Below are 27,918 nucleotides of genomic sequence, written 5' to 3'. Positions count from 1 at the left end.
TGAAGGATTCTCCCTCTTATCATCGCTGGGCTGTGCACCCTGTTTTCCTCTGGGTAAAGAATTTTACCTTTCACCACCTGAAGTGCTCTTGCCATGGTCTTATGTAGAATGCTTTAGTAGATATCTTTATTATTTTTGTTTTCTCAGCATCTGTTAAGAGTTCTTAGGTCTCTTGAGTTCATTATATCTATTATATCCAGTGCTTCCAATTGCTTTATGGTGGTTTCTATATAATACTTATAGTCTTTTTTTGGTACAATGAAATATACTATTTTCTCCTGTGTTAATTGGTATTACATGCATATATTAATTTCAACCGTTAGTTCTGGTGTGCAAATAAACCTGGTAATGATTTTTGTTTGTGTCAGTAAGAGACTCAGTGGAGAAAGAGAAATGAGCTCTCCCAAGTTGTCCTCTGACCTCCACACATATGCAGTGGTACATGTGTACCCACACATGCACATACACACATATACAAAGAAATTAATTAGTGTCCCTGGATCATTTTGCTTACTCTGAACCTTGATGCCTGTCAAAATTGATTTAACAAATAGATTGTGTCATACCAATTATTGTTTCTTTTCAAAACCCAACCTATTCCCATGTATTATGATTAAGTGATTTTTCCTGACCTAAGCTGTCATCACCCGTAGCCCAGAGTTTTATTGTTCATGTTGGATTGTTCTTGTACCCCCTTTCCACAGGGGATAGCTTTACTTTGGTGTTGGCTTATTCATTTGTCGCTGTTCTGGACAGGAAATCCGTCCTCTGTACTTACCATGCTACGGAGATTTTGTTCTTCTTCCAGGGATTGTACCGGAGGTTTTACAGTGCCAGCATGTTGGACAGAGTACTTTTTGTTATTGGCAAAGAAGAATGTTGCTTTCCATTGTTTAAATTTAATTTTCTTCAATTAGTGACTTAAAAGAAAGAGTCCTACAATATACCATAAGAACTGGAGGATAGTGCTTAGAGTGGGGTGGCTGCTAGGAGGAAGCCGGTTTTGTATTTTAAGATGTCCTGAAACCTCTGTATTTAGAGAGCAGTTAGACTGTTTAGCTGAGGCAAATTTGAGAATTTAGGGAAAAGATAATCCTTTACTGTCTTTTGAGGGGTACCATGTGGCTGTTTCCTTTTGAGTACTGAAAGATTAGCACATGGAGTAAAGTTATTTTTATTCCTAGTCTTTTCTAGACTATAGCAATAGAAGGTTTCTCATTATCCTTTGTGGCAAATATCAGAGAGTAAATCTATTATCTTATACTACTTAAAGGAGAAAATTAGCCTTCTAGTATGCTCCCTAGAAATTTTATCAAGTAAGTGAGTGTCTACACATAAGGAAGAAAGTCTTTATGTGTATTCAATTCTTATGTGTTTGTGTTGAGCATCCTTCTTTTTAATATTACTCGTGAATAGGTGTCTTGGTTCTGAAGTCCTCCTAGGCTGTGGGTAACCCTCATCCTTTTTAGAATTTGGAGTTCAGATTGCACATTAGTCAAATAGAAGGGTTTAACTACGAGGAAAAAAAAAATAGAAATCATGATTAACTCTTTCCTTTCCAGAATTTATGGCAGTCTAAAACTCAATCCAGACTTAGAATGTTTGTGCATAGCCACACGATCCGTTCATTCTCTCAGTGCAGTGAGTGGATATGGTATTGATTCTAGTAATGTCAGTAATCTGTGATGCTGTGATGCATAACAAAACCCTCATTTTTTGTTATGGCAAAGTTAGTAAAGTACTCATTGTATTGTATAAAATATCAATATTAGTTTATGACTTTTTTACAAGTAGTATTGTGTTCTGGCCCATCTTTGTCTGTATTCATTGTTTTGAAGTTTTGTCTCTCTCTACCTCTACCTTTGAAAGTATGGAAATGTCTTTCTTTCAATGAATAGAAGTAGGAATAAGTGTGATAAGTAACTTTATTGTTCTTTATCCTTATGATCCTAAGATCAAAAGATCAGGTTATTAATTGAGTATAAATAAAGACTTAAATTTGCCAGTAGATTTGATATTGATAGCAATTTAAAAACAACAATGTAGGATATGTGGATGCTTTTATAATTAAGAAGTCTAAAGGCAGGCTCTTTTTAGTCATAAGGGAAGAGAATCCCAAGGGAACAATAGGCAGTTGTTCTTTGTGTTCTCTAACGTTGAATCAAATGTTTGTATACTTGGGCCTGATGGTACATGCTTGTAACTCCATCATTCGGAGGCTTAGGAAGGAACATAGCTGTGAGTTTGAGATCAGCTTGATTATGTAGTGAATTGGAAGTTATCTTGGGTTACATAGTAAAAAGACAATGCTCCGTCCCCCCTCTGCCCCAGCTTCTATTTTTTTTTTTTTTTTTTTTGGTTTTTCGAGACAGGGTTTCTCTTTATAGCTCTGGCTGTCCTGGAGCTCACTTTGTAGACCAGGCTGGCCTCGAACTCAGAAATCCGCCTTCCTCTGCCTCCCGAGTGCCTGGATTAAAGGCGTGCACCACCACGCCCGGCTCCCAGCGTCTATTAAAGTGGATGGTTTTCTGATGATATTAAGGCATTAGTATTACCTGTTTGGAGGATGGTACAGGCAGTCTTTAAACATAGAGTTCTTATTTTTTTAGAGTTCTATTCTGGAATATGCATAGGCATATTCCAGATGTCTGGCATGTGCCTCAAATGATTGGGAGTAGAATAAATAATACAGGAAATCAACAGAATGGGAATTAAATTAACCATAAACTGGTAACTGTTGGCTTGGATTATGGATACCCAGAAGCTGCTCATCCTACTCTGTCTGCTCGCGATGGCGTTAAGATTTTTCTGTAACAAAATGTGAAAATCTTTTGTTAGCATATCTGCTGGTACATGGTTATTATGCACATGGCCTTGCCTTGTCTTGAAGAACTTTCAGCATTCTTACACCACACAAAACCAATGAAAGGTTTTGGGTCCCCACCCCACCCCCAGCCATTGGCAGGTCTCAAGGACTAACTCCCTTACCTCTAGAGGCTTATATTTACAGACTAGATTGTCTACATTTAAGTATTGGGAAGGAATGATTATGAGAGTCAAAATACTAAACAAATTGGGAAGCCCGGAAGAGATAGGGAATCCTGAAGAGCTGAGCAGACAGCATGGAGCATACGATGCCTTTGCAGGAGGTATTGCTGGCTGGCCTGGGAGAGGTGGGGGCTGGACTCCTCTCTGGAAGACATTCTGATATCTTGGGCACTTAAATTATTGGAATCAGTGAGAACATTTTCTTCCTGAACCTCACTGTCTCTAATACTTATGAATTATTTTAGATGTAAAGCTAAGATATTCAGAGAGAGAGAAATAAAAAACTGTTCTCTGCTTAAAAGCAAGGATATGTGTTTAAAAGCGAGGGTGTGTGTTTAAAAGCAAGGGTATGTGTTTTAAAAGCAAGGGTGTGTGTTTAAAAGCAAGGGTATGTGTTTTAAAAGCAAGGGTATGTGTTTTAAAAGCAAGGGTATGTGTTTTAAAAGCAAGGGTATGTGTTTTAGGGAAAAAGAGACAAGTTTTCAGGAACAGCTGCATTTGCAGATGCCAAAGCACAAAGATGTTCTGTCTTCATGGCAGTTCTGTCTTATTTCCTCGGCTCTTGCTGATCCAAATAGTGATGTGCTCACACGGACAGAACTCTGCTGCTGGATCCAAGAGAGATGGTGGGGAAACACCTGCTTCTACTCATTAAAGTCTTGTTGCTTTTGTACTGCAGCCAGGAGAATAGTGAACAGATAAAGGTAATTTATGATTTCATGATTGATAAGGGCCTTTAGTTTCCTCAAGGGAGGAAGTGTAAACAGAAATCTGAAAGGTGGTGTGGTTTTTTTGGCTTATCAAAATAGAATTGTTAGGAACACACGAGGAAAGATGGCTCCTAGGTTTGAGTCCTTTCTGTCCTTTCTCTCTCCCTACTGTAGAACTCAGCAATTGGAATAATACCAGGTTTTGTTCCTTATTGGTAATGCCACCTGTTCTTACTGCTGAACTAAATGTTCTTGGCTTTCTTTGGTGTGAACAGGATCTCCCTCTGGGAAAGGTGGGAGGAGGGTGAAAAAGAGAACAGGAGGAGGCCCGTTCCAGCCCTGTGCTCACGTGAGAGGGACACACAAGGGTTAGTGTGCTGCCCTAACAGAGGGGCTTTGTGCTTCAGCTTCTTGCAGAGTTATAACTCCACAGATGCAAGCTAGGAAGGCTTAGGCTGCTCATCCCTAATACAGTTCTTCCTAGCGATAGCAGAGCAAGACTGATGCTAATTTAAGTAAGAAAATAGAGGATTCAGTCAAAGTGGATGGGGGAAGGATGCCTCTAATTAGTTAAGGGATGAGAAAAGAATACAGCATGGAGGTACTACTGGATACAAGAGCCAGATCTGTTGTTGCCTATTCACTGGGTGCAGACAGAGCCTGACCTTAGGCCTTTTCTTTCTGTGCCCAAACCCTAGTTACTTAAGGTCACAGGAAGCCTGCTTTTCTTTTTTTCCCTTTTTCTTTTAAAATCTGTTTATGAATTTTTGAGACATTGTCTTCACAGTGTGTCCCAGGCTGGCCTCAAATTAATGGCACTCCTCCTATACCAGCTTCTAGAGTACTAGGACTATACGTACCAGCCACCAAATCAAGGCCCAGATGACTTACTGTAGTTTCTTAAGGTTGCTGTACAGTTTCTGCTATGCATTGGACAGAATGTAATTTCAGTAGGAATGCTTTACAAATAGTAGGGCTTAATTTCCAAGGAAACTCAACCAAGACTAAAGGGGTTGAAATTTGCAAATGTCTAATTTGTACGACGTTATTCTAGAGATAATTTCCTAGTTATTTTAGAATTAGTTTTAGAAGCTTAGGAGATAGCTCAATAGGTAAACTGATTTCTGCTTAAGCAGGAGGATCCGAGTTTAGATTCCCAGCACCTTCATAAAAAGCCAGTCATGGTAGTAAATGCCTTTAATCCCAGTGCATGGAGGCTGACATAGGAGGATCCCTGGGAGTTTGCCAGCCAGCCAGTTTAGCTGAGTCTGTGAGATCCAGGTTCAGTGAGATGCCTGTCTCAATAAAAACTAAGGAGAGCAATTAAGGAAGGTGTCATGCATGCAGACCCCAAACAAAGGCCCTGATGTCATTGGCCCTTAGTCTGGAGGTAGAGTTTTTGTCAGCACTGTGCCTTATCAGTAACAGCTGAGATGAGCCAGCTGCTGATCACAAGTCTTGTCAAACTGGTGATATCTATCTATCTATCTATCTATCCATCTATCCATCCATCCATCTACCAACCTATCCATGTTTGTTTTTTTTTGTTTGTTTTTGTTTTGTTTTGTTTTTTGGAAATCAACAGCTGTCAGGCCCAAGCCACCATCTATGTGATTTGTAGCAGTTGTCATTGCTTTCCCATTTTTCTTTTCCCTTGTTTCTCTTCATTCCTACAAATTTTCAGTCTATAGGTTGAATATCCCATTGTTAAACTGCAGACCTCCATCTAGTTTAAGGTGGTCTAGTTTAAGTGCTTTCTTGTAGGTACACTTAGTCTTCAGCAACAAACTACAGAGCAGCGAGTTACCTTCACCTAACTTTATAACAGAGATGCAAGGAGATCCTAAACTGCTCCGAAATAACTTGGAATAATTATAGTAGATGTTCCTCAGAATTATTCATTGATACTGAGTATGTCTTTTGGCCCTGCCTCCCCCACCACAGTGGACTCATGTGTAAGTTACATACATACTTACAGAGTAAGTTACATGGCACCTGTACTTGAGTGGCTTTGGAGTAGTTAACATGAATGAGCAGCAGCGATGCCAGTGAGAGAGGGAAATGAGGGAAACAATTTTAACTTCAGAGTGAGCAGAGCCAAACTTAGTTCCAGTTGGCTTTAACAACTTCTATTACCTCAAGGTTTTCAGCTTTTCTGTGTGATTTCAGTATTTTCTTATAAGTTGTTTTAAATTTATGTTTATTGATGTTTGCCTGCTAGTGTGTGTGTGTGTGTGTGTGTGTGTGTGTGTATGTGAGTGTGTGTCTGGAGTTACGACAGGTGTGAGCTGCCATGTGGATGCTGGGAATTGAACCCAAGTCCACTAGAAGAGCAGCCAGTGCACTTAAACTGCTGAGCCATCTCTCCAGCCCTGAGGAACTCACTCTTTAGACTTGGTTGGCCTCAAACTCAGGAATCTGCCTTCCTTTTCCTCCAGGGTGCCGGGATTAAAGGTGTGCATGCCCGGCACAGAGCTGGCAATTTAAGTAGGTTGATCTAGAGTTACTATACTGAGAAGTGATACATAAAATTTTGCAGGATATAAGTGATCAAGTTGCACACTGAGAGAAAAAGTGATTCAAGTAAGGAATGCAAGTTTAAAGTTCCTGGTCTAGAACATGCATAGTAGTTTTGGGACATAGTGAGAGGCCCATATGGCTGGTGTGGTGAATCACAATTGGACCAGTTGGCCAAATGACATATAGCATTTTCATTTTGACTTTTGCTGCACATTTGATGGAAAAATTTTGAAAGGGTTTCAGCAGAAGAATGACATTAGATTCTATTCCTTTTTTTTTTTTTTTTGGAGGCAGTCTTAAGTAGCCTAATCTGACCTTAAACTTGCTATGTAGCCAAGGCTTACATTGAGTTTCTGATCTTTCTGCCTGTCTATCTGGAGTGGTGGCATTATAGGTATGTGCTGCATATGCTGATCTGTGCAATGCTGAGGTCTAACCAAGGACTTTGTGCATGTTGGCCAAGCTCTCTATCGACTAATTTTATTTCATGTTAAACAGTTATTTGATGACTATTTTGAACACACTGTGTATTCCCTTGGAGATATGGTTCAGTTAAGACATGGTTGCAGTTGGGTTGAAAAGATGGTTCAGTGGTTCTTCCAGAGGCCCAAGTTCAGTTAGTTCCGTGATCCTATTTCAGGAGTCTTAAAACTGACTGTAACTCCAGCTTCAAGCTTCTAAAACCTTTGGCCTCCACTGGACATATCTTTGGACATACCCACACTCTATATAAATACAATAAAAATTAAATCTTAAAAAAAAATAAAAAAAGAAATAGGTGACAATTATCCAGTGTAGAGGGTAGTGGACACCAGGCGAGGTGGCGAGCAGTATGAAGGCTGAACATGTTTTGAGTGTAGATGTATGGTTGACAGGATGTGAATTCTGAGACCAGGAGAGGTTCAATCATGAATTTCAAGGTTTTTGGTCTGTGAACTACAAGGTAGTAACTGGAAGTAAACATACCGGAGTGCTTATTTCTGGGGGCTTGGGGTGTGTGTGTGACACACAGAGCTTTCTATTATTTCTTCTTCTCCTCCTTTTTTTCCTCCTCCCCCTCTTCCTCCTCCTTCTTTGTTTTTTCTTCTTCCTTTTTCTTATTGTATTACTGAAGGAATATGTTGGTGAGTAATGTCTAAAGGTATCCACTACCACATGCAAATGGCTTCAAATTTTAGACCTTTCTGCCTCCGTCTCTTAGGTGCTGGGATTATGGACACTTGACTTGGTATATTCTTTGTAAGTTTGTGAATCTTATATTATCCGAAAAATACAAGAGAGGGCCAAGTTTCATAGGAGGATGCTTCCCAAAGAACAATTGCCAATTCATTTGCATGTAGCTTAATTCTAGAAGCATCTACTACTTTTCTGTCTCATAGGAAGTATTGTAACTACATTATATCTCATCATGACTATGGGCTCTCTTAGTGTGTTCTTGGCAGCATGACACTCAGATGCAAGATCTACAGCAGAGATACTTTTCCCATCCTGATTTTTCGTCTGTATTTTTTTAAATTACTAGCTGAATATATCTTGTTTCCATGACTGTCATCATAAGGATAACAGACTAGGGTGGACAGAAGCTTAATAACAGCATTGCGCTTTTCCTCTTGTTCCTCTTCCCTACAGGGCATCTTTAACCAGTTTCAGTGTAGTAGTGAAAAAGTGCTTCCTTCTGACACTCTCCGCAGTGCTCTGGCAAAGACTTTCCAAGATGAGCAGCGCTTCCAGCTGGGGATTATGGATGATGCTGCAGAATGCTTTGTAGGTATACTCTCTTGTCCTCTTTGATGGAGTAGAATTGTTCATCTCCATCAGGGACTATTTTATAATGGCATTTACTATGTCCTGGTCTCTGCATAGGAACTGGGACTTACTTTCTCTGTCTCTGTCTCTGTCTCTGTCTCTGTCTCTGTCTCTTTCTCTCTTTCTTAAAGATATATTTATTTATTATAGTTAAGTGCATTGTAGCTGTTTTCAGACACACCAGAAGAGGGCATCAGGTCTCATCACAGATGGTTGTGAGCCACCATATCGTTGCTGGGATTTGAACTCAGGACCTTCAGAAGAGCAGCCAGTGCTCTTAACCACTGAGCCATCTCTCCAGCCCCAAACTGGGACTTGTCTCAGAGTTCCAGAGTCTACTACTACAACGTGAATTGTCTAGTGTTCTTTATGACTTTTTTCCCTTCAGGTTTAGGGTAACTTAATGCTTTTCACTGTATAAAACAGTGGCTTTCTACCTTCAGAGAAACCAAGGCATGTTGAAGTACAAATTATAGTTCCAGAGCCTCTGATTCAATAATCTGGGGTAGGACCACGCTGTATTGATGCTGCTGCTCTGGAGAACTCATATTTTGAGCTTCTCTGTTTCTAACAATATTAAATGGAAACTACCTTGTTCTATATAAACAGTTACATTGCTCTAGTGACTCTAATCCTTGTTCTCCCACCTTCCACGTGCTGAATGCATGTGCCAACGCACAGAGTGTAATAGATAATCTTTTGAAGTTGGATAAGTAGAACAGAGTACAGAAGAGTTGGGGTCATTGGCTAGTTTTCATAGTGAATTTATTTTTCTGTTTATTTCTTTTTAAGATTGGGTCTTACAGTAGAGTCCTTGTAGGACTGGAGTCCTACCTCAAAAATCAAAAAGATGGTTGTAAAGGATTAATATTGAATGAAAATATAATATCAAAAGCTTATTTACTGGGATTGAGGATGTAGCTCAGTTGGTAAGAGTACTTGCTTAATGTGCTTGTATCTTTGAGTCTAATCCCTAATGTATACATTGTGCATACTTGGAATTCCATCACTCATGAAATGGAAGCAGGAGTATTAGAAGTTCAGGGTCATCCCAGGTTACATAGTGAATTCAGAGTTAGCCTAGGATACAGGAGATCCTGTTCAAAAAGAAAATTACGAGCTATGTGCTACCATTTTTATAATATTCTTTAGTGTTGTTGAAATGACAATGATAAATATGGAGGAGTAGGCTAGTGGTTGCTGGGAGTTAGGAGTATAGATAGGTAGATAGGTGAGGCGATAAAGAGGTAGGGAGGAGGAGCTCTGTGGTGATGGAACGCTTCTGTATGTTTTTTTCTTTAAAAAAAAAGATTTACTTTAAATGTATATATATGGAGTGTTTTGCCTGCATGCTGTCTCTGCACCACATGCATGTTTAATGCCCACAGAAATCAGAAGAGAATGTCAGAGTCCCTGGACCTGGAGTTACAGGCAGTTGTGAGCTGCTATATGGGTGCTGGGAATCAAACCCAGGTAGGTCCTCTGGAAGAGCATCATGTGCTTTTAACCACTGAGCTCTCTCTCTCCAGCACCACTCTCTGGTGTCTTGATGGTGGAAGTGGTTACATGACTGGATATGATGAAATTGCATTGAGATACATATGAACACAAGATCATAGAAAACTGCTAAAATCGGAACGCTCTATGTGTTATATTAATTCCATTTATCTGTCTATCATCTATTTATTCTTTAAAAAAGATTAAGAATATTTAGAGATATTTCTGCTTTCCAGGAAGGTTGGTGTGTCTTGGTGAGCTGCTTCCCACTTTGCTGGTTTGGGATTTAAGTGTAGTGCTTTTGTGTTCTCCTGTCAGGAAAACCTCCTGATGAGAATTCACTTCCATATTGCTGATGAAACCAAAGAGGATATATGTACTGCTCAACACTGCATTTCCCACCAGAAATTTGCAATGACATTGTTTGAGCAGGTAAATCTATACCTTGGACTTTTTCTTTAAGAACATTTTATCTGAGGATGTAGATTCAAAACAGTTCATGACTGGCTGCTTAGTGTCCCTTTCCCCTCTGGCCCAGTGTGTGTGCGGCAGCTGTGGCGCTACGTCCGACCCACTGCCCTTCATCCAGATGGTGCACTACATCTCCACCACTGCCCTCTGGTGAGTTCTGTGCAGCTCTTTTTCTTTTTTTCCTTTAAGGCTTACATATTTTTATTTTATGTGTATGAATGTTTTATCTGTATGTATGTTTGAACACTACGCTTATGCCTGGTGCCTACAGTGATCAGGGAGAGTGTTGGAGGATTCCCCTGGAACTGGGGTTATAGATAGCCATGAGCTTACATGTGGTGCTAGGAACTGAACCTGGGTCCTCTGCAAGAACAGCTAGTACTTTTACCTGCTACTTGAACCATTTTTCCAGACCATTCTTACAGAATTTGTACTGTTAGGCATTCCTCCAGTTGATTGGGTTTTAACTGAAGGCTACCAAATAGCATATCTTTATTGCTGAATTTGTGCTGTATTACCAAACTTCAGAATTTGTAGGCTTATTTGTGGCTAGCAAAATACAAAGAGAAATGGGAATTCTGTGGGTTTTGAATTTGGGAACTGTGTTTGTAGGACACTGAGACCAGTCAGGACAGGGTAAATGAAAAAAAAATCACACATACCCACACCTTTAATCCTAGTCCTTTGGAGGCAGAGGCTGGTGTATCTCTGTGTGTTGGAGGCCAGACTGGGGCTGGTCTACATAGCAAGTTCCAAGACAGCCAGAGAGAGCTACACAATGAGGCCCTGTCTTAAAGAAAGAAGTGAGTTAGGGGTTTGTATGAATGATTTTATTTTTTAGTTGAGCCATAATTTGGAATAACACCTACAACCATTACCTTCCTCCTTTCCCCATCTTGAAGTAACCAGGCTATTTGTATGCTGGAAAAGCGAGAGAAACCCTCACCAAGTATGTTTGGTGAGCTGCTTCAGAACGCCAGCACCATGGGGGACCTGCGGAACTGTCCGGTGAGTTCACGCTATGGGATTTAGGATAAGGAGGAGAACCCTGGCTTGTAGCATTGTTGCAGAGCAGGTAGGAATGTCTGACCTAGTGCTGTGTGTGTATTTCAGAGCAACTGTGGGGAGAGAATCCGGATCCGCCGTGTCTTGATGAATGCACCACAGATTATCACGATTGGTCTGGTTTGGGACTCAGAGCATTCAGACTTGGCAGAGGACGTCATCCACAGCCTGGGCACCTGCCTTAAGCTGGGTGATGTATGTATTAGGTACCTTTACTTCTGTACTGTTCAAGTACTGAACAGATAGTTTATGTTCTATGTGACAATTAAAGCATTTGGGACAGCCCTTCTTGTGTTTCTGTGTGCAGGTTCATGAGCCTCATCAGATGTGCTTCCATATCACTTTTGTGAGGGTGGTGGAACCCCTTTGGAAAAAGTGGCACAATTTTACCTTGAGGAGCAGGATGGGCAGAACTTAGATACTGGGAAAGAAAAATAAAGAATCAGTTTCTAAGGGATGCTCATTTTTATACCAGGATGGTGTAGAGAAGTATATTCAACCATGAGAAATAGTAAGGTTAAAGGAGCAAGCTTTCCTGACTCTGGCAACTGCACGAGGTACAAGTTGCTGGCCCGAGCTCACGAGTAGGAGATGAGGAAGCACTATGTGTTGAGAAGGTGATTGCGTATGAGGACTCTGTAAAGAAACCACTGACAAGGCCACTCCCTTGTGAAGGGTGAGGTTTTTATTGTAGATGGGGAGAGTGGGGCTGACAGGCAAGATCTGGGGGAGTCTCCCTTGGCTACCTCTAGACAGAGAGGAACATAGAAAAGGCAGGGAGAGAGGCACATTGGTAATTGCTAGGGCTACAGGAGCATTACAGTAGACAGCAAAAGACAAATCCTCAACAGGACTTGCAGGAATGAAATGGCTTAGATGATAAGTTAGCATTTTAGGGTTTTGAAAATGTATTTATTTTGGGGAATGGGGAAAAATGTGAGAGTAGATCCCATTCTTATCAGCTCCATGTCCTAAGGTAGGGACAGCCAGTGTTTTTCTTCCATTCAAGGAGAACCAGAAAGCCCTGTTTCTTTTGTGCTAGTTTCTGTGTGGGAGAGTCCTGTGAGTAAGGAGAGTCTGTTCTTGTTTTAAATAGCCACTCTTGACAATAAATGAATTGTCTGCAGTCACATTTTGGGTCTCTGTCTCAAGGAATCTAACTGAAACAGGTTGTGCACACTAAAATCTTAAAAATAGTCTTTTTTTTTTTTGGTAGTTTATATATTCTGTTTATTTCTGGCTTGCAGTCAGAGAATCTCATATACACCAAGATGGACAGCAGTGAGATCTGTAGCCTCGTTTGCCCTTGAACTACTTCTTTGCCTCTAGCCCCTTTAGCCTTTACAAAGGACGAAGGATTACAGGTGTGTGCTATCATGCCTGATTTTCACTTAATTATTTTGATTATTTTCTCAACTAGGTAACTTTTTAGGTCAGAATCTTTTAACACTTGAGACAGATCTGAGTACCTAGATATCGAAAAAATTTGAAACTTGAGAGCTGTTTTTTGTTTGTTTTGAAATTGTTCTGGCTTCTTTTATACCTCAGAAAGAAAATATTGACTCATCTGTGGCACACAGGCTAGCTTAAGGCTTTTTCTGCCATAGCCTCTCAGTGTTGGGATTATAGATATGTTCCACAATGTGTACATTTTTAGTTAATTTCTAACGAATAATCTGGACTAGAAAAAAAATATTTCAGCTTGAAGCAAATTACTACCATCATTAAGAAATGTTGGTGACCACTGGACATGGTAGTACACATCTGTAATCCAGCGCTTGAGAACAGAAGTAGAGGATCAGGAGTTCAGCCATCTCTGGCTATTCAGTGAGTTCAAAGGCAGTCTGTGCTGTACGAGGCTGTATCTCAATAAAACAACAAATGCTGATGGAAGAGCTAGGCGTGGTAGTGCAGGCCTGTAGTCTCAGCACTCAGAAGTCTGAGGCTTAAGCATCACCATGTGTTTGAGGCCGGACGGGCCTACATAGTGAACATCTCCAGCAAGGGCTACAGAGTGTGGTCTTGTTCAGGTTTGGGGGAAGGAAGAGAAGTGTTGGTGGAGTCTGCTGAAGGATTATGTGAGGTGGTCGACCGTGTGATGGATTTTCTCTTCTCTTTTTCCTTCCCAAAGCTGTTTTTCAGAGTGACAGATGACCGGGCCAAGCAGTCTGAACTATACTTAGTAGGAATGATCTGTTACTATGGCAAGCATTATTCTACATTCTTTTTTCAAACAAAGATCCGAAAATGGATGTATTTTGATGATGCTCATGTCAAGGAGGTATGAATATGCAAGGATATTGAAGTATTTGGTGACTGAAATAAAAATAAAATTACATTTATTTGTCTTCAGTTTTTATTTTGATAATTTTGAATGGTTGTTACAGTGTTGGTAAGGCATACATACTTTGTGACTGCATTGGTTGTTTTTATTTTTTTTTAAATGATTTAATTTTGTTATTTTAAAAGCTGTGTCTTTGTGTGTGTGCACATTTGTGCTTCCCCACTTATGTGGGTATGTGCATATGAGTGCAAGTGCCCACAGAGTCCAGAGGAGTCAGCTCTCCCTCCACTTGACATGGGTGTTGGGAACTGAACTCCCGTCAGGTTGAGAACATTAAGCAGTCTCAACTGTTGAGCCAACTTTCCAACCCCCAGTTTGTTCTTTTTCTGAATCAGGGTCCTGATCTGTAGTCCAGGCTGGCCTGGAACTGACAATGTAGTCCAGGCTGTCCTCAATTGTAGATGATCTACTTTCTTAGCCCCTCACATTACAGATAAGAGCTCTTACATCTGGCCTTTATCTGCTAAATGTAAGTGCATTTATTGTAAATTCTGTAATAGATAAGAACAGGATATGTTTTATTACTTTCTCAGTCTCCTTTCTAGGCATTCAATATAGTTTTGCTTTTTTTTTTTTTTTTTTTAAGATTTATTTATTTATTATATGTAAGTACACTGTAGCTGTCTTCAGACACTCCAGAAGAGGGCGCCAGATCTCGTTACGGATGGTTGTGAGCCACCATGTGGTTGCTGGGATTTGAACTCTGGACCTTCGGAAGAGCAGTCGGGTGCTCTTACCCACTGAGCCATCTCACCAGCCCCCTAGTTTTGCTTTTTATTTTGTTTTGTTTTTAAGACATTTACTTATTTTATGTATATGAGTACACTGTAGCTGTCTTCAGACACACCAGAAGAGGGCACCCGATCCCATTACAGATGGTTGTGAGCCACCATGTGCTTGCTGGGAATTGAACTCAGAACCTCTGGAAGAGCAGTCAGTGCTCTTAACTGCTGAGCCATCTCTCCAGCCCTAGTTCTGTTTTTATAGTTGACAAATCATCATTATTAAATGGTTGATTTGAATGGGAACATGTAATACAACTAATTAGATTATATGATTAACACAGAGTTGAGGATTTTAAACCTAGCATTATCCATAGGTGATACTTTGTTTCAAGGCTATTCAAAATTATTCTTTGCTGGCAGTGGTGGTGTATGCCTTTAATCCCAACACTCAGGAGGCAGAGGTATAGAGAGGCAGAGGCAGGTGTATCTCTGTGAGTTTGAGGCCAGCTTTATCTACAAATCGAGTTCCAGCACAGCAAGGGGTGCATAGAGAGACCCTGTCTCGAAAAACAAACAAATAAAAAGGTTTATCTTTTAAGTCTCATTTCCCTATAATGACTCATTAGATGTTTTTGGGTAGATATGAAACATGGGATTACAGTGACACTTACAGCAAGAAACTTCTTGTCAAAAGCAGACTATATGGATAAAATGTGCCTGAAACAGTTAGGAAGCTGCTAGTTATAAAATCAGCAGCTATGAAGATTGTTGACCATATCAGTCTGTACGTTTCAAGTGAAATCTTCCATTAACAAAGCTTTTTGTCAGTTTCCCAAATTCTCCTTTTTTAGGGGGTAACATTATTTGAACATTAGTTTTTTTTTTAACCTGAAAAGTATTCTTACAAAATATTAAATAAGATTGATATGTGAAAACATAAATTATGCTTCAATTAAAATAATGGCAACTCACTTTAAGTTTACTAAATGTCTGTTATGAGTAAACTATCATACTAGCTGTCTAATTGGGAAGCCATAGCTTATCCCTCTTATGTGTCTGGTTCACACTTAAAAAGGGGTAAGTCTAGGGGGTTTATAAATTGTTGTTTCTATGGCTGTTATATTACCCTTCCTCTGCGACAGCTGAGCTGAATCTATCACAAGTCTAAGAGTGAGAAGTTCAAACTGTCTGTCCTAGACACTTTGACATTTTATGTCCTGCCAGGTTTGAACTCTGAAATTGAATATTGTTTCTTCTAAGGCCCTCTGCAAGACAGTTCCTCTTTTGCCTTTCTACTTTGTTAAGGTGATTTTAATATTTAGGAGAAAATTGTAGAGATGAAAATTGGAACTGAGCTCTTAAATCTAATGTCTGTGAAAAGAAGTTGATCAGCAAAGCAACTTAAACTGCATATAGCACACCCACCTTTGTGAGGTTTTATATATATTTCCAAACTGAATTGATGTTTCACAGAGATAAAACTATTTACATTCATTTTTTAATACATAATTTTATTTTATTTTTTTTAGATTTATTTTATTTATACAAGTACACTGTAGCTGTCTTCAGACACACCAGAAGAGGGCATTGGATCTCATTGCAGATGGTTGAGAGCCACCATGTGGTTGCTGGGAATTGAATTCAGGACCTTTGGAAGAGCAGTCCGTGCTCTTAACCTCTAAGCCATCTCTCCAGCCCTACATTCATTGTTCTTTGCTCTGATTCTATTTTAAATATCTTTTTTAAATAAAAGGGTCATTAAGTTTATATTTCAGATCTTTTGTTTGTTTATTTTCTTTTTTTTCCTACCTAATTCTAATTTTAAGAAAACTACATTAGAAAAGGAGTTGTGTTTTGAATTGTGGATATGAAGTTAATTGTCATGTTCTTCTGGTGTTTGTGGTTCAGATTGGTCCGAAGTGGAAGGATGTGGTCACCAAATGCATTAAAGGGCATTATCAACCCTTGCTGCTGCTCTATGCAGATCCCCAGGGTACTCCAGTGCCTGCCCAGGACCTGCCTCCCCACGCTCAGTTCCTGCCATACACCAAGACATGCTACGATAGTGAAGACTCAGGTGAGCAGCCTAGCTCTCCCACCACTCCGTATAGTCAGATGGCTGGGTCTCATACACAGGGTTAGCTCGTAGCTAGGAGAAAGAGGATCTATTACAGTAAGAAAGAAATGCCAACTTGTGCACAAGCTGATTAGCATCCAGCTTTGTTTTCTTGAGCTTCCAAGAGTATATTGCTCAAATCAGCTGGCCCAAATCAAAAGGGAGAAGGCTACTATGATTGTTTGCATTGAGATACTAAGATACAGTTATAAGGGATGCCTCAGTAGCCTGGAACATTCTTAAAGGCTATTGATTCCTATTAGCAGTGGTACAGTGGCTTGAGGCAATTCTGAAAAAGATATCTATTATTTTATTTTATGTGTGTGAGTGCTTTGCCTGTGTGTATGTTGCACTATGTTTATGCCCGGTGCCTACAGAATCCAGAAAAGCGCGTTGAATCCTCTGGAGCTGGAATTATGAATGGTTATGATGTACCATGTGGGTGTTGGGACCTGAACCCCAAGTTCTCTGCAAAAGCAGAAAGTGCTCTTAACCACTGAGCCATCTCCTCAGTCCCCAGCTTAAGTGAATTGTTAAGAAACATTACATCACTACAATACTCATTCTTGGGGGTGGAAAAGTTTAAATTCCAGATGCAGAGACGACGATTCTCCGTGTACGAATCACTTGTTTCAGTGTGATCCACTGTCTGGAACTACGTAATGCCTTCTTATAGAATTAAAACTATCCCAGGATAGCACAGAGGCTGATAATATTTGAACTATTGCTCTCATAGTTTGAGTTTGATTTCTATAACGATACAGGATTTGAGATGGAGGGAGCCTTCCATTTCAAGTGACACTGGAACAGATTCCTTAGTATAGTTTTGAAAGAGAAGGTACTTGCCCCATTATCTTTCCTCTTCCATTGCATCTCCTTCCTGTCTGGTCTGCTGTGTTTCTTCCTGCTGTTTTATTTTGATTTGGTTTGTTCTTGGAGACAGAGCCTCACTGTGTAGCACAGACCAGCCTGGAACTCACTGTGTAGCAGGTTGGCCTCTATTTCATGGTGATACTCCTGCCTCAGCCTCTTGAACTCTGTGCTTATATCAGGTTCAACTGCTCTTCCTGCTTTGTACTTCACCCAGGCCTGCCTTATTTCTTCCTTCAGTCAAGTGCTCATTTGTCTGTGTGTTTATTTTTGCTGAGGGTCTGGGAAAAGCCTTCTGTTGGGCATATTCACACTAAAGATTGAATAACTGCCCCATAACTTTTCAAAGATATTAAAAATGTGCATGTCAAGTTTTTAAAGCAATATGTGTGACAGTGTAGGAGAGAGCTTCTAAGATAGGTGACCAGCTGGCATGTGTGGCAGGTTGGCCTGGGGCTTTCATCTATGTAGAGCTTACGTCTCACAACTTTTTCATTTCTTCCACTTTCCCCCATAGGTTTTCTAAAAACCCCACAGTTTTTCACAGTGGCAGGCAAAGTGAGGGCTTCAGCAAGGTAGGGACAGGGGTGGGAAGAATTGTATGTGTGTCTGGATTACCTGGAAGACGGGTGTTGGGAAGAATGGCTCTGTGGTGTATTCTTCTCACCCTTCCTTCTAGGAAGTTCTTGCTTATGGGTCTTTGTTGCATCTATCTCTTTTCCTCAGGGCTGCTGCTGTTCTCAGTTTTCTTACTTTTGCATATGTATCTCCTCCTTCCTTCAGGGAGGGAGCCTTCCATCTCAAGTGACACTCGAACAGATTCCTCAACGGAGAGCTATCCCTACAAACATTTTCACCATGAGTCTGTGGTCAGTCACTTCTCTTCAGATTCTCAGGGGACAGTCATCTATAATGTGGAGAATGATTCCGTGTCTCAGAGCAGTCGGGACACAGGTAGGGACTTACACATAGAACCCTGCTGGTCCAATTCAATTCCTACATAGAAAGTCTCCCAAGAAAAAGAAACCAGGGCGAGTAGTAAATGATATGCAAAGTACAGAATTTGGGTAATTGAGAGGGATACAAAGAAACAAGATAGTTCTGAGATATGATGCTCCATTGCACACAGCAGTGCATCAGTAAGGAGCATGTGATATGATTGTCAATGTCATTTTTCTTAAGTCTACCTTTGTCCTGCTGTCCTTTTGATTCCATAATATCTCATTAAACACCTTTTGCCTTGTCTTCGACCTGGTCATGTTTCATTCCATGGTTTTGAATGAAGGGCTTCAAGAGAAGGTATATTTATGGGTGGTGAATACCTACTTACCCTGACCCATGGTTTTTGAAGGACAGAGGTGCAAATAAAGAAAAAATGGCCGTCTTATTATTGTATATTACTTACATAACAATTCTTAAATTGTTTTTAAGTCTGTGCTTAAATATCAGTGAAAGAAGTCATTACAGGGCACAGGAGAAAGAATGTTGAGAAACTACTGAAACGAAAAATTTTGAGAAATAGCACAACTAAGGCATGAACTACGTCTGCTTGCCTAAGGGCTTTGAGGATGAGTGAAGCTCATGGCTTCCGATCAGGCTTTATACTCTTTGTGTTTTTGGTTTTTTTTTTAAATATTTTTACATGGATGGGTGTTTTGCCTGTGTGCATATCAGTGCACCATGTGTGTGCCTAGTACCCACAGAGACCAAAAGAGGTCATTGGGTCCCCTGGAGCTGGAGCTACAGACAGTTGTGAGCTGCCATGTGGTTACTAGGAATTGAATTCAAGTACTCTGGAAGAGCACTCAGTGCTATTAACCACTGGCCATTCTTTCAGTTTCCTTGTTAATAACAGAATGTCAAACATTTCTAAGTAGTCAGAATGCCTGTCTATGTATTTATCACCTAGTTTCAATAATTGTAACCCAAAAGTAATTACCTATACTTTTACTGATGACTTTTACTTCTCAATTATTTTGAAGCAAATCCAAGACATTATATTACTTCTTTCATAGATTTTTTTTAAAAAAAATATTTACTCACTTATTATATGTGACTACACTATAGCTGTGTTCAGATGCACCAGAAGAGGGCGTCAGATCTTGTTACAGATGGTTGTGAGCCACCATGTGGTTACTGGGAATTGAACTCGGGACCTTTGAAAGAGCAGTCAGTGCTCTTAACTGCTGAGCCATCTCTCCAGCCCTCATAGATATTTTTTAAAAATGTTTTTTGGTTTTTTGAGACAGGGTTTCTCTGTGTAGCCCTGGCTGTCCTCAAATTCACTCTGTAGACCAGGCTGGCCTTGAACTCAGAAATCCGCCTGCTTCTGCCTCCCAAGTGCTAGGGTTAAAGGCATGCGCCACCACTGCCCGGCAGATATTCTTATATATACTACAAAAATACAAATCATTTGTAAGCATTTAAAAATAGTAATGGAGGGGGGGGAGTCCAGTGCTTCCCTAATATGTGCGAGTCTTTGTGTTTGATTCCTGCGTGGGAACAAAAGGAAAGTAATCCTGCTTACAGTTGCTAAACCAGTAAGTGCTTTGCTATTGCAAGTGCTGTCTTTACTGGTTTGTATGTTTTTCCTAAAATCAAAAGAGGTCTATACATTTTGATGAGTCTTTTCTGTTATTTCATCATTTTCTTTAAAGATTTATTTTATTGGGCTGAGGAGATGGCTCCGTGGTTAAGAGCATTGGCTGCTCTTCCAGAGGACCCAGATTCAATTTCCAGCCTGCACATGGCAGCTCACAATTATCTGTAACTCCAGTTTTAGGAGAGCTGACACCCTCATACAGATAAACATGCAGGCAAAAAACCAATGCATACAAAGTAAAAATAAATAAAAAATTTAAATTATTATTTTATGTGTATGAGTGTTTTTCCTACATGAATGTATGTGCACCATGCATGTTCCTGGCGCTCTTATTGGTCAGAAGAGGGTATCAAATCCCCTGGAACTGGAGTTACAAATGGTTGTAAGCCATTTTAGGTTACTTCTAAATTTTACTTATTTATTTTGATTCTTGCATTTCTTGACAAGGTCTTGTTGGGTCTCATATTCAAGATACCCTTACTGCAGCCTCTCATGTGCTGGCATTACAGGTGTGCTGTACTGCAGCTGGCTTTATTGATTTGTTTATTTTTTAAGATTTTGAGATAGGGTCTTGGTATGTTGGCTACGCAGTTCTGAGACTCCTGAGCTCATGTGGGCCTCCTTCCCCAGAGTCTCCATTGGTAGACTACAGGTGCATGCCACTGCACAGAGGGGACTTTTAATGAGTAGGGGTTTTTTTGCTTCCACTTTTCCGTGCAATTTATGGTTCAAAACTAGGTCATTTAACTTGTGTATTTCCCAGGTTCTGAATTTTGCTGACATCATCTTTTTGGTAATTGAGCATTTTCTTCCATCCTGGTTTTTGTTTTTGTTTTGTTTTTAGAGAGGGTTTTTCTTTGTAGCCCCCACTATCTTGGAACTAGCTCTGTAGACTAGGCTGGCCTCAAATTCAGAGATTTCTGCTTGTCTCTGTCTACTGAATGTTGGGACTAAAGTCATGTTAAGGGTGTCCCCCACTGTCCAGTGAAGAATAGGTTTAATAGCCTGAGACAGAGCATCACCCATGGATGATGCCAGGTCCATGGACCTCAGAGTTGACTGGATTCACTTGGTTTCTCTTGGAAACTGCTGTCTAGATGGTGTTCGGTGCAGTTGATTTTTAAAGGCCATCTTTCTGGAATTGTGGGCCAGAGACAGGCCACTTGTGGGAGGGAGTGATGCCCATATGTTATGTTTGCAGTGAGGAGAATCCCTTGTGATTTAACCTTGGTATCATTTAGTTGCTACAGTTGATTTTTTTTCCTTTCTGTAAATCTTTCAAATAAACAAAATGGATAAAAGCAGTAAAAGATTGCATGGGGCAATTGGTTGAATAGTATCCATCACATTCCATTACTGACAACCTGGGTGCCTACAAGGCTCTGTGTATACCAACATGTGAAAATAAATTTGTTAACTCTCATGCATTTGAGAATCTGGGCAGTTTCTACCAGCTTGTTTTCAAACTTAATTCACCTTCTAGGTTCCAGCTGCTTGGCTGATTATATTTTTTACAGTCTGACCGTTCCTTTTAGTATAACTTAAGCTTATACATTTGCGTACTGTGGGCAGGATGGTGGGAAAGTTACACAAAATACAAAGCTCCCTTGGGGTTTCTCAGTGATTATTGATAAAGAATTATGAATTACAGTATTTGAGTGAAGTCAGATTTGATGAAGCATAGGTTGGAGAGGAGAATTAATGAACATAGAAATTTAATGTAAAATTCACATTTAAAGAGGATTTAGAACTGTGTCCTAAAGCCGTCATCATAGTGAGAACTGTTGCCAAGTAAGTAGAAGCAAATTTTGTTTTCAGTTTATGAGAGTGAGAGGTAGTTGTAATGCTTACCTGTAATCTCAGTACTCAAGAGACAGAGGCAGGAAAATTACTGTGAGTTGGGGCCAGCCTGGACAATATAAAATAAAAACATAGCCCTAACAAAACACTGCTTCGTAAAATAAAATGAAACTCACCCACCTCAGATTTTAGAAATGGATGAAAGGATGAAAAATATGGGTTTATGACAATTTTAGATTAATTTTTAAAAGTTTGTTTCTTTTGCCTTTAAAAATTACCCAGCTCTGGAGATGGAGCTCAGTGCCTACTTGTTTTTGCAAGGGATTGGTTCCTCAGCACCACAGAAACACAGAGAAGTTATTAATCAGCCGCTCTAGTTCATAGGTCAGCTGGGAAATAGGAGTGTGGTTGGAGTCTGATGACTGTTCAGGATATGGTATAGATTTGGAAGGCTCCACTAACTCCCTGGGAGTCTCACACTTAGGCTGGATGGTTCTGACCCCTACAGTTTCTGATCCGTGTATATAATAAGTCTGTGGCATTATTATAAGGACCAAAGGGAGACTGGATTCTCAACTCAGGAGGGTAGGGGTTAGTTGCAGAAAGCAGCTTACTCCCATTTCCTTGTTCTTTCAGGACACCTGACTGATAGTGAATGTAATCAGAAACACACATCGAAGAAAGGGTCCCTGGTGGAGCGCAGGAGGAGCAATGGCCGTGTTCGGAGAAAAGGCGATGAGCCACAGGCCTCAGGGTACCACAGCGAAGGCAAGCCATTTGCACTCCTATTTCCTCCATTCAACTTGTGGTTTTCTTGCCAAATGGATTTTCCTTACTTTCTCTAGGATAAGAACATTTGTAATTAAAATAACAAACACCTTCATTTCTTTTATTCTCTCTGATTTTTAGGAGAAACACTGAAAGAGAAGCAGGCTCCTAGGAATGCCTCTAAATCCAGCAGCAGCAGCAGGCTAAAGGATTTCAAAGAGACAGTCAGCAACATGATCCACAGCAGGCCTTCCCTGGCTTCTCAGACCAGTGCAGGATCTCCCTGTGTAGGCAGGGCAGGAGACCAGCTAGACAAGATGCCACCAAGGAACTTCCCTTTACAGGCTCGGGGCTGGGAAACGGAGAGTACCAGTAGTGAGGCAAAATCCAGTTCTTCCAGCAAGTACCGCCCAACATGGAGACCTAAACGAGAATCTCTGAATATTGACAGCATTTTTAGTAAGGACAGAAGGAAGCATTGTGGCTACACCCAGCTTAGGACCTTTCCTGAAGATGCAGGTGAGCATAGAATAATTGAACAAGTGGGTTTTCAAATACAATTGACTTACGTGTTTAAAAATCTTGTGTTTTTTAGTATATCTGGCAAGGAACAATTTTACTCTGATGTCATGTTTTTTGAAGATATAACTCCAATGAGTAATGTCTAGAGGGAGGGTTTAGTTAGATTTTAATTTAGGTAAACACTAAATCTACTTCATTTTCTACACTTGTCCTTTGATTGGGGTAGCTAAAGAATTTACACCGGATGAAGTAAGCAAGCCAACTGCTAATGACATTAAAGATGGCGGCGGATCAAGCTCACAGCATAAACTCTGGGGAACAGCCCGGCCAGGCTCTCATCTTTTAGAGCAGCATCCTCGCCTAATCCAGAGGATGGAATCTGGCTACGAGAGCAGTGAGAGGAACAGCAGCAGCCCTGTCAGTTTGGACGCTGCCCCATCTGAGAGCGTGAATGTGTACAGGTATTGTCTGGCCTTTTAATAACAATAGTTCTTTGAAGCAATGTGAGTTTGCTGCTTTCAGCTATGGGTACAGAAGTGAAGAGATAGGTTTTAGCACTGACCAGATTCTCTACCAGTTTTCCTAGAGCAGCAGCGCCCTCTTTTGGGAGCTGGAATAAAGGCAGTGGCTTTTTATTTCAAGCATTAGCAGTGCAGTAAGAGTAGTTTAGTATATAAAGTGCAGGTCATACAGAGAATGCTTGCAGGGATGGTCTTGAGTTCGTTCTGTAGCCCAGATTGACCTTAAACTTAAGCTGACTCTTTTGCCTCGTTTCCGGAGTGCTGAGATGACAGGAGTACCCTACCATACACATGTGAATATTTACAGTATTACATTTTTATTTTAAAAATAGTTTAGGAGGTGCTGAAGAGATTACTTAGCAGTTAAAAGCACTTGTTGCTTTCACAAAGGATTCAAATTTGGATCTCAGAACCCAGGTTAGGTAGCACACACATATACATAAATTAAAAGTAATTGTTTAGAAAATATTTTTTCAATAAAAGAATGAGTTAGTGAATTAAAACCAGAGAAGACATCTAACTTGTAACTTTTTCTGCCTTGGTTTTGGGTTTCTGGGAAACAGATTATGAAACCATTTATAATCCTAATCTTACAAGGTAATAATGGCAGTTCAGTAGAGCTCACTGTGCCCTGCTTAAAGGCTGCAGTTTCCTCTCAATGTATTGTTTTTATTGAGTTGCCGTGGAAGCCGTGTTCTTAACCTTCTCGCTGTTTAGAAAAGAGTGATTATATCTTCTACCAGGATGTTGTCATCTGCTTCTTCTTCTTCTGCACTGTTCTTGCCTGCCTACTGGACCCTGTTCAGTTTTATAAATGAGAACATGTTGCAAAGGTTTAATAAGTTGGGCTTGTATGTAACTCAGTGGGTAGAGCGCTTGTCCAGCATGGTAAGGTTCCCAGTCCTGTCTTCAAAATAAAAGACTTCAGTAACAAAGAGGAAGATAATACATATGAGAATATGTTCATCAATTCATGTCATAGATTTTGAATGTTTACTAGATCCCAGATACTATTAGATGCACTAGATGTCAAGGAAATAAGATTTTAAACAGTAGCTGTAGCAGAATGAGTAAGTTTATTAAATAAGCAAGCAAAAGATAAAAGAATGAACAGTGGGCAGCAAATATGCAATAAGACATAATAAAATCTTATGTACGAAAACATTCAGAGATGACTGGAGTACCTCAGTTGAGAACATGAGTAAAAGGTCCCATCATCAATCTGTAGTCACAGACATTCAGCAGAGATTGACAGGGGAGGCCTCCTGAAGCAGCCAGTGTGAATTCCTGATCGAGAACCCTGAGCTGAGCTGAGCTGAGCTGAGCACAGCCCAGCCCAGCCCAGCACAGCACAGCACAGCCGAATATTCCTTGGCTGAGGCTTCTAAGTAAAAGGGCAAATGATGGCAAATAAAGAACACCATCAAATTGGGGCTTACAATCCTCCAGCAAAAGTTGGCTGGAGAAGCTGTGCAGCCAACGGTAGCTGCGTCTGAGAGAGTCCAGATAGAGGTTCTCTTCTGTCCTTCCTGTGGATGGCCTTCTAATTCCCATTCCTATTGGAGGCATTTGAACATTGTGGTATAAACAATAATAGCTTTGGTTGCAGATAGGCTGCTACTTACTAGTTTTTAAGGATACAGTGTTTTATTTTGGTTTGTTTGGTTTTAGTTAAATTATGTTTTAAACATTTTATGTGTGTTTGGGGGTGGGGGTGGGGGTGGGGTGGGGGGAGGTCTCAGAGGAGAATTTGTGTAAGTTGGTTTCTCCCGTCACTTGAGGTTCTTGGTTTGATATCAGGTCACCAGGTCATGAAGCAAGCACCTTTTACCTACTGAGCCATCTTACCAGTCAAAGGACACAATGCTTTTAACTCTCTTAGAAGCTTGCTGTTTTTCTGTTTGCGAGAGTTTGTGAACCTGTCTGCCTAGGGCAGGGATTTCAGGGAGACCAGCCAGGCTTCCTCACCCTCGCCGTGTTCCCTCTTCTCTCCTCTTTTTCTTTTTCCTTTTCTTTTTCCTTTTGTTTTTCTTTTTCATTTTTCCTCCTCGTCCTCTTCTTCCTCTTCTTTTTCTTTTTCTCTTTCTTTTTTCTTTTCTTTTTTTGAGACATCATTTTTCTGTAGTCTTAGTTGGCCTGGAACTCACTTTATAGACCAGGCTGGCCTTGAACTCACAAAGATCTACCTGCATGCTGGGATTAAAGACATTTTCCACCATATTCCTCCTCAGAGTCTTTAACAAGCATAAACAGAGAATTTACCAATCAGTACAATGTATATTACAGAAGCTGCCTCCCTCCCTCCCTCCCTCCCTCCCCATTCTGAGAGGAATTCTTATTGCTTAAGCCTGGTAATCCTAGGCTGAGTTCCCTGCCTCAGCCTCAGGAGTATATGCATTATGCTTTTGATCCATGACCCTTGGTTCCCGAGTTTTTATAATGTTTGCTTTCTGTTTTGAATTTGAGTCTTAGAAATGTTGTTCGAAGCCACTGTTTAAAACTTTTTATACTTTGGATTCTCTTTTGAAGGGATCAAAGCACAAAGAGGCCTGTTGGGTTTGTCCCTTCTTGGCGTCATATTCCAAAGTCTCACAGCAGTAGCATCCTGGAGGTAGACTGTACAGCACCCATGACCAGCTGGACAAAGACTCAACCTCTCTCAGGTAAACAGGATTTGGGGAACTGGATTTGACCACCAATTCTATTTGGGAATTAACTTTATTGAGTATACTTCAACTAGTTGACAGTTGTTTGAGAATTCCATCAAAATGTATTGTGTGTTAGAGAGCTAGCTCAGTAAATTAGTGCTTGTTTTTGTTTTTTTTTTGTCTTTGGTGGTTTTTTTTTTTTGTTTGTTTGTTTGTTTGTTTGTTTTGTGTGTGACAAGGTTTCTCTGTATAGCCCTGGCTGTCCCAGAGCTCACTCTGTAGACCAGGCTAGCCTTGAACTCAGAAATCCACCTGCCTCTGCCTCCCAAGTGCTAGGATTAAAGGCGTGCGCCACCATGCCCGGCAAGTTAGTGCTTGTTAAACACCATGAAGACCTGAGTTCATTTGCCAGCATGCTGGGGAGGCATATTCATGGAGCTCACTGGGTAGCCAGCCAGAGCTGGATCAGCAAGTCTGAGCAAGTCTCCTACTGAGAGAACATGTTTTGAAAAGGAAAGCTGATGTACCAAGGATAGTAGTCAAGTGTAACCCACACCTACCAGTGAGTACACATACCCATCCAAGCATGCCCACCTGCAAGGGTAAATATGGAGGCTGTTCTGCTTCTTTCTCTCAGTTTCTCTGGTTTTTGTTTTCCATGGCTTGCCTGAATGCTTTAACACTGGGGAGAGTTTTGTGGAAATGAAGAGGAACAGAAATAGAGTGCATGATGGTAAAAATGGTTCCATTCTTTACAAGAATAAGTCCTAGGGCTTTTCTTCTTATTTCCTTCTTATTTATTTCTTGAGAAATAAATTCCTCGTGATATGTGTTGTGAACTGTGATACAACGGAGACATGTGGGCGAAATTATGAATTAGCAATTGAAGTTTACCCACCCCTGCCTCAGTGTCATAGTCTTATTTACCAGTTGATTGGTAGTTACTGAATGGTCCTGACAGTTAGGTGGAGAGGAGTATGCGAGAACAGTAAGAAGAAGGTTTGCACTTGCTGCTTTCTCCATCTGTGCAGATTGAGAGTTTTTCTGGGTATAGTAGTCTGGGCTGATATCTGTGGGCTCTTGGGGTCTTTAAGGCCTCTGCCCAGGCCCTTCTAGCTTCCATAGTCTCAGATGAGAGATCAGATATAATTCTTATGAATCTGCCTTTATATGCTACTTGACCTTTTCCCTTGTGCTTTTATAATTCTTTCTTTGTTCTGTATATCTTGTATTTCGATTATTATGTGGCAGGGAATGGATTTTCATTTCTAATCTAATCTTTTTGGTGTTCTGTAGACTTCTTGTACCTTTATAAGCTTCTCTTTCTTTAGGTTAGGGAAATTTTCTTGTATGATTTTTGTTGAGGATGTCTTCTGGGCCTTTGAGCTGGTAATCCTCTCCTCCTATTCCCAGATGTGACTCGTCCCACAGTGACCTGATGTGTGGGGTGTAGAGGGTGTTGTGTTAGTGGGGGTACCTTTGAGAAGGGGGAGGTGGAAGGTGGAATGTAGGGAGGACTTGCATGAGGGAGTACTGGGAGGGGAGGAAGTACTGATATTGGGTTGTAAAATGAATATAAACATACACACATATATCTGAAGGCATGAACTTGCTTAGGTATGTGTACTGACACTTGCTAGGCAGAGAAATGTATAGAAGCAGATAAGCTTGAAATATTGGTTAACTTAAAGTGAAGGACTGGCAGAAACTATGCCTGCTTCCTGGTTTAATTATATACTGTCTTATTGTTCACATTTAATGTATTTTATGTGGAGTAACATTGCTTTAAGAAACTTGTGAGTGTGGATGAGCTGACCACCCCTTCCCTTCCCTTCCCTCCCCTTCCCTTCCCTTCCCTCCCCTTCCCTTCCCTTCCCTCCCCTCC

General features: G+C 40.5%; 1 protein-coding gene across 3 annotated transcripts in view; it reads left to right on the top strand.

Moving 5' to 3' along the window:
* The window catches only part of Usp54 (ubiquitin specific peptidase 54), a 69,306-nt gene that overhangs the window by 18,957 nt on the left and 22,431 nt on the right, over nt 1-27,918 (top strand). For 2 of the 3 annotated variants that reach the window (XM_029469079.1, XM_029469080.1), the window contains exons 4-15: nt 7,908-8,042; nt 9,900-10,013; nt 10,120-10,202; nt 10,955-11,060; nt 11,166-11,312; nt 13,249-13,398; nt 16,095-16,263; nt 17,956-18,126; nt 22,211-22,342; nt 22,484-22,861; nt 23,091-23,325; nt 25,915-26,048. In XM_029469079.1, the coding sequence (XP_029324939.1) occupies nt 7,908-8,042; nt 9,900-10,013; nt 10,120-10,202; nt 10,955-11,060; nt 11,166-11,312; nt 13,249-13,398; nt 16,095-16,263; nt 17,956-18,126; nt 22,211-22,342; nt 22,484-22,861; nt 23,091-23,325; nt 25,915-26,048 (1,954 nt within the window). The remainder of the gene's footprint in view (nt 1-7,907; nt 8,043-9,899; nt 10,014-10,119; nt 10,203-10,954; nt 11,061-11,165; nt 11,313-13,248; nt 13,399-16,094; nt 16,264-17,955; nt 18,127-22,210; nt 22,343-22,483; nt 22,862-23,090; nt 23,326-25,914; nt 26,049-27,918) is intronic. The other variant, XM_021182487.2, reaches the window with a different exon arrangement.

This window comes from Mus caroli, chromosome 14, assembly GCF_900094665.2.
Source record: "Mus caroli chromosome 14, CAROLI_EIJ_v1.1, whole genome shotgun sequence".
NCBI lineage: Eukaryota > Metazoa > Chordata > Mammalia > Rodentia > Muridae > Mus > Mus caroli.
Note: the sequence above shows the minus strand (reverse complement) of the source record. Positions and strands in the feature narration are given on the sequence as shown.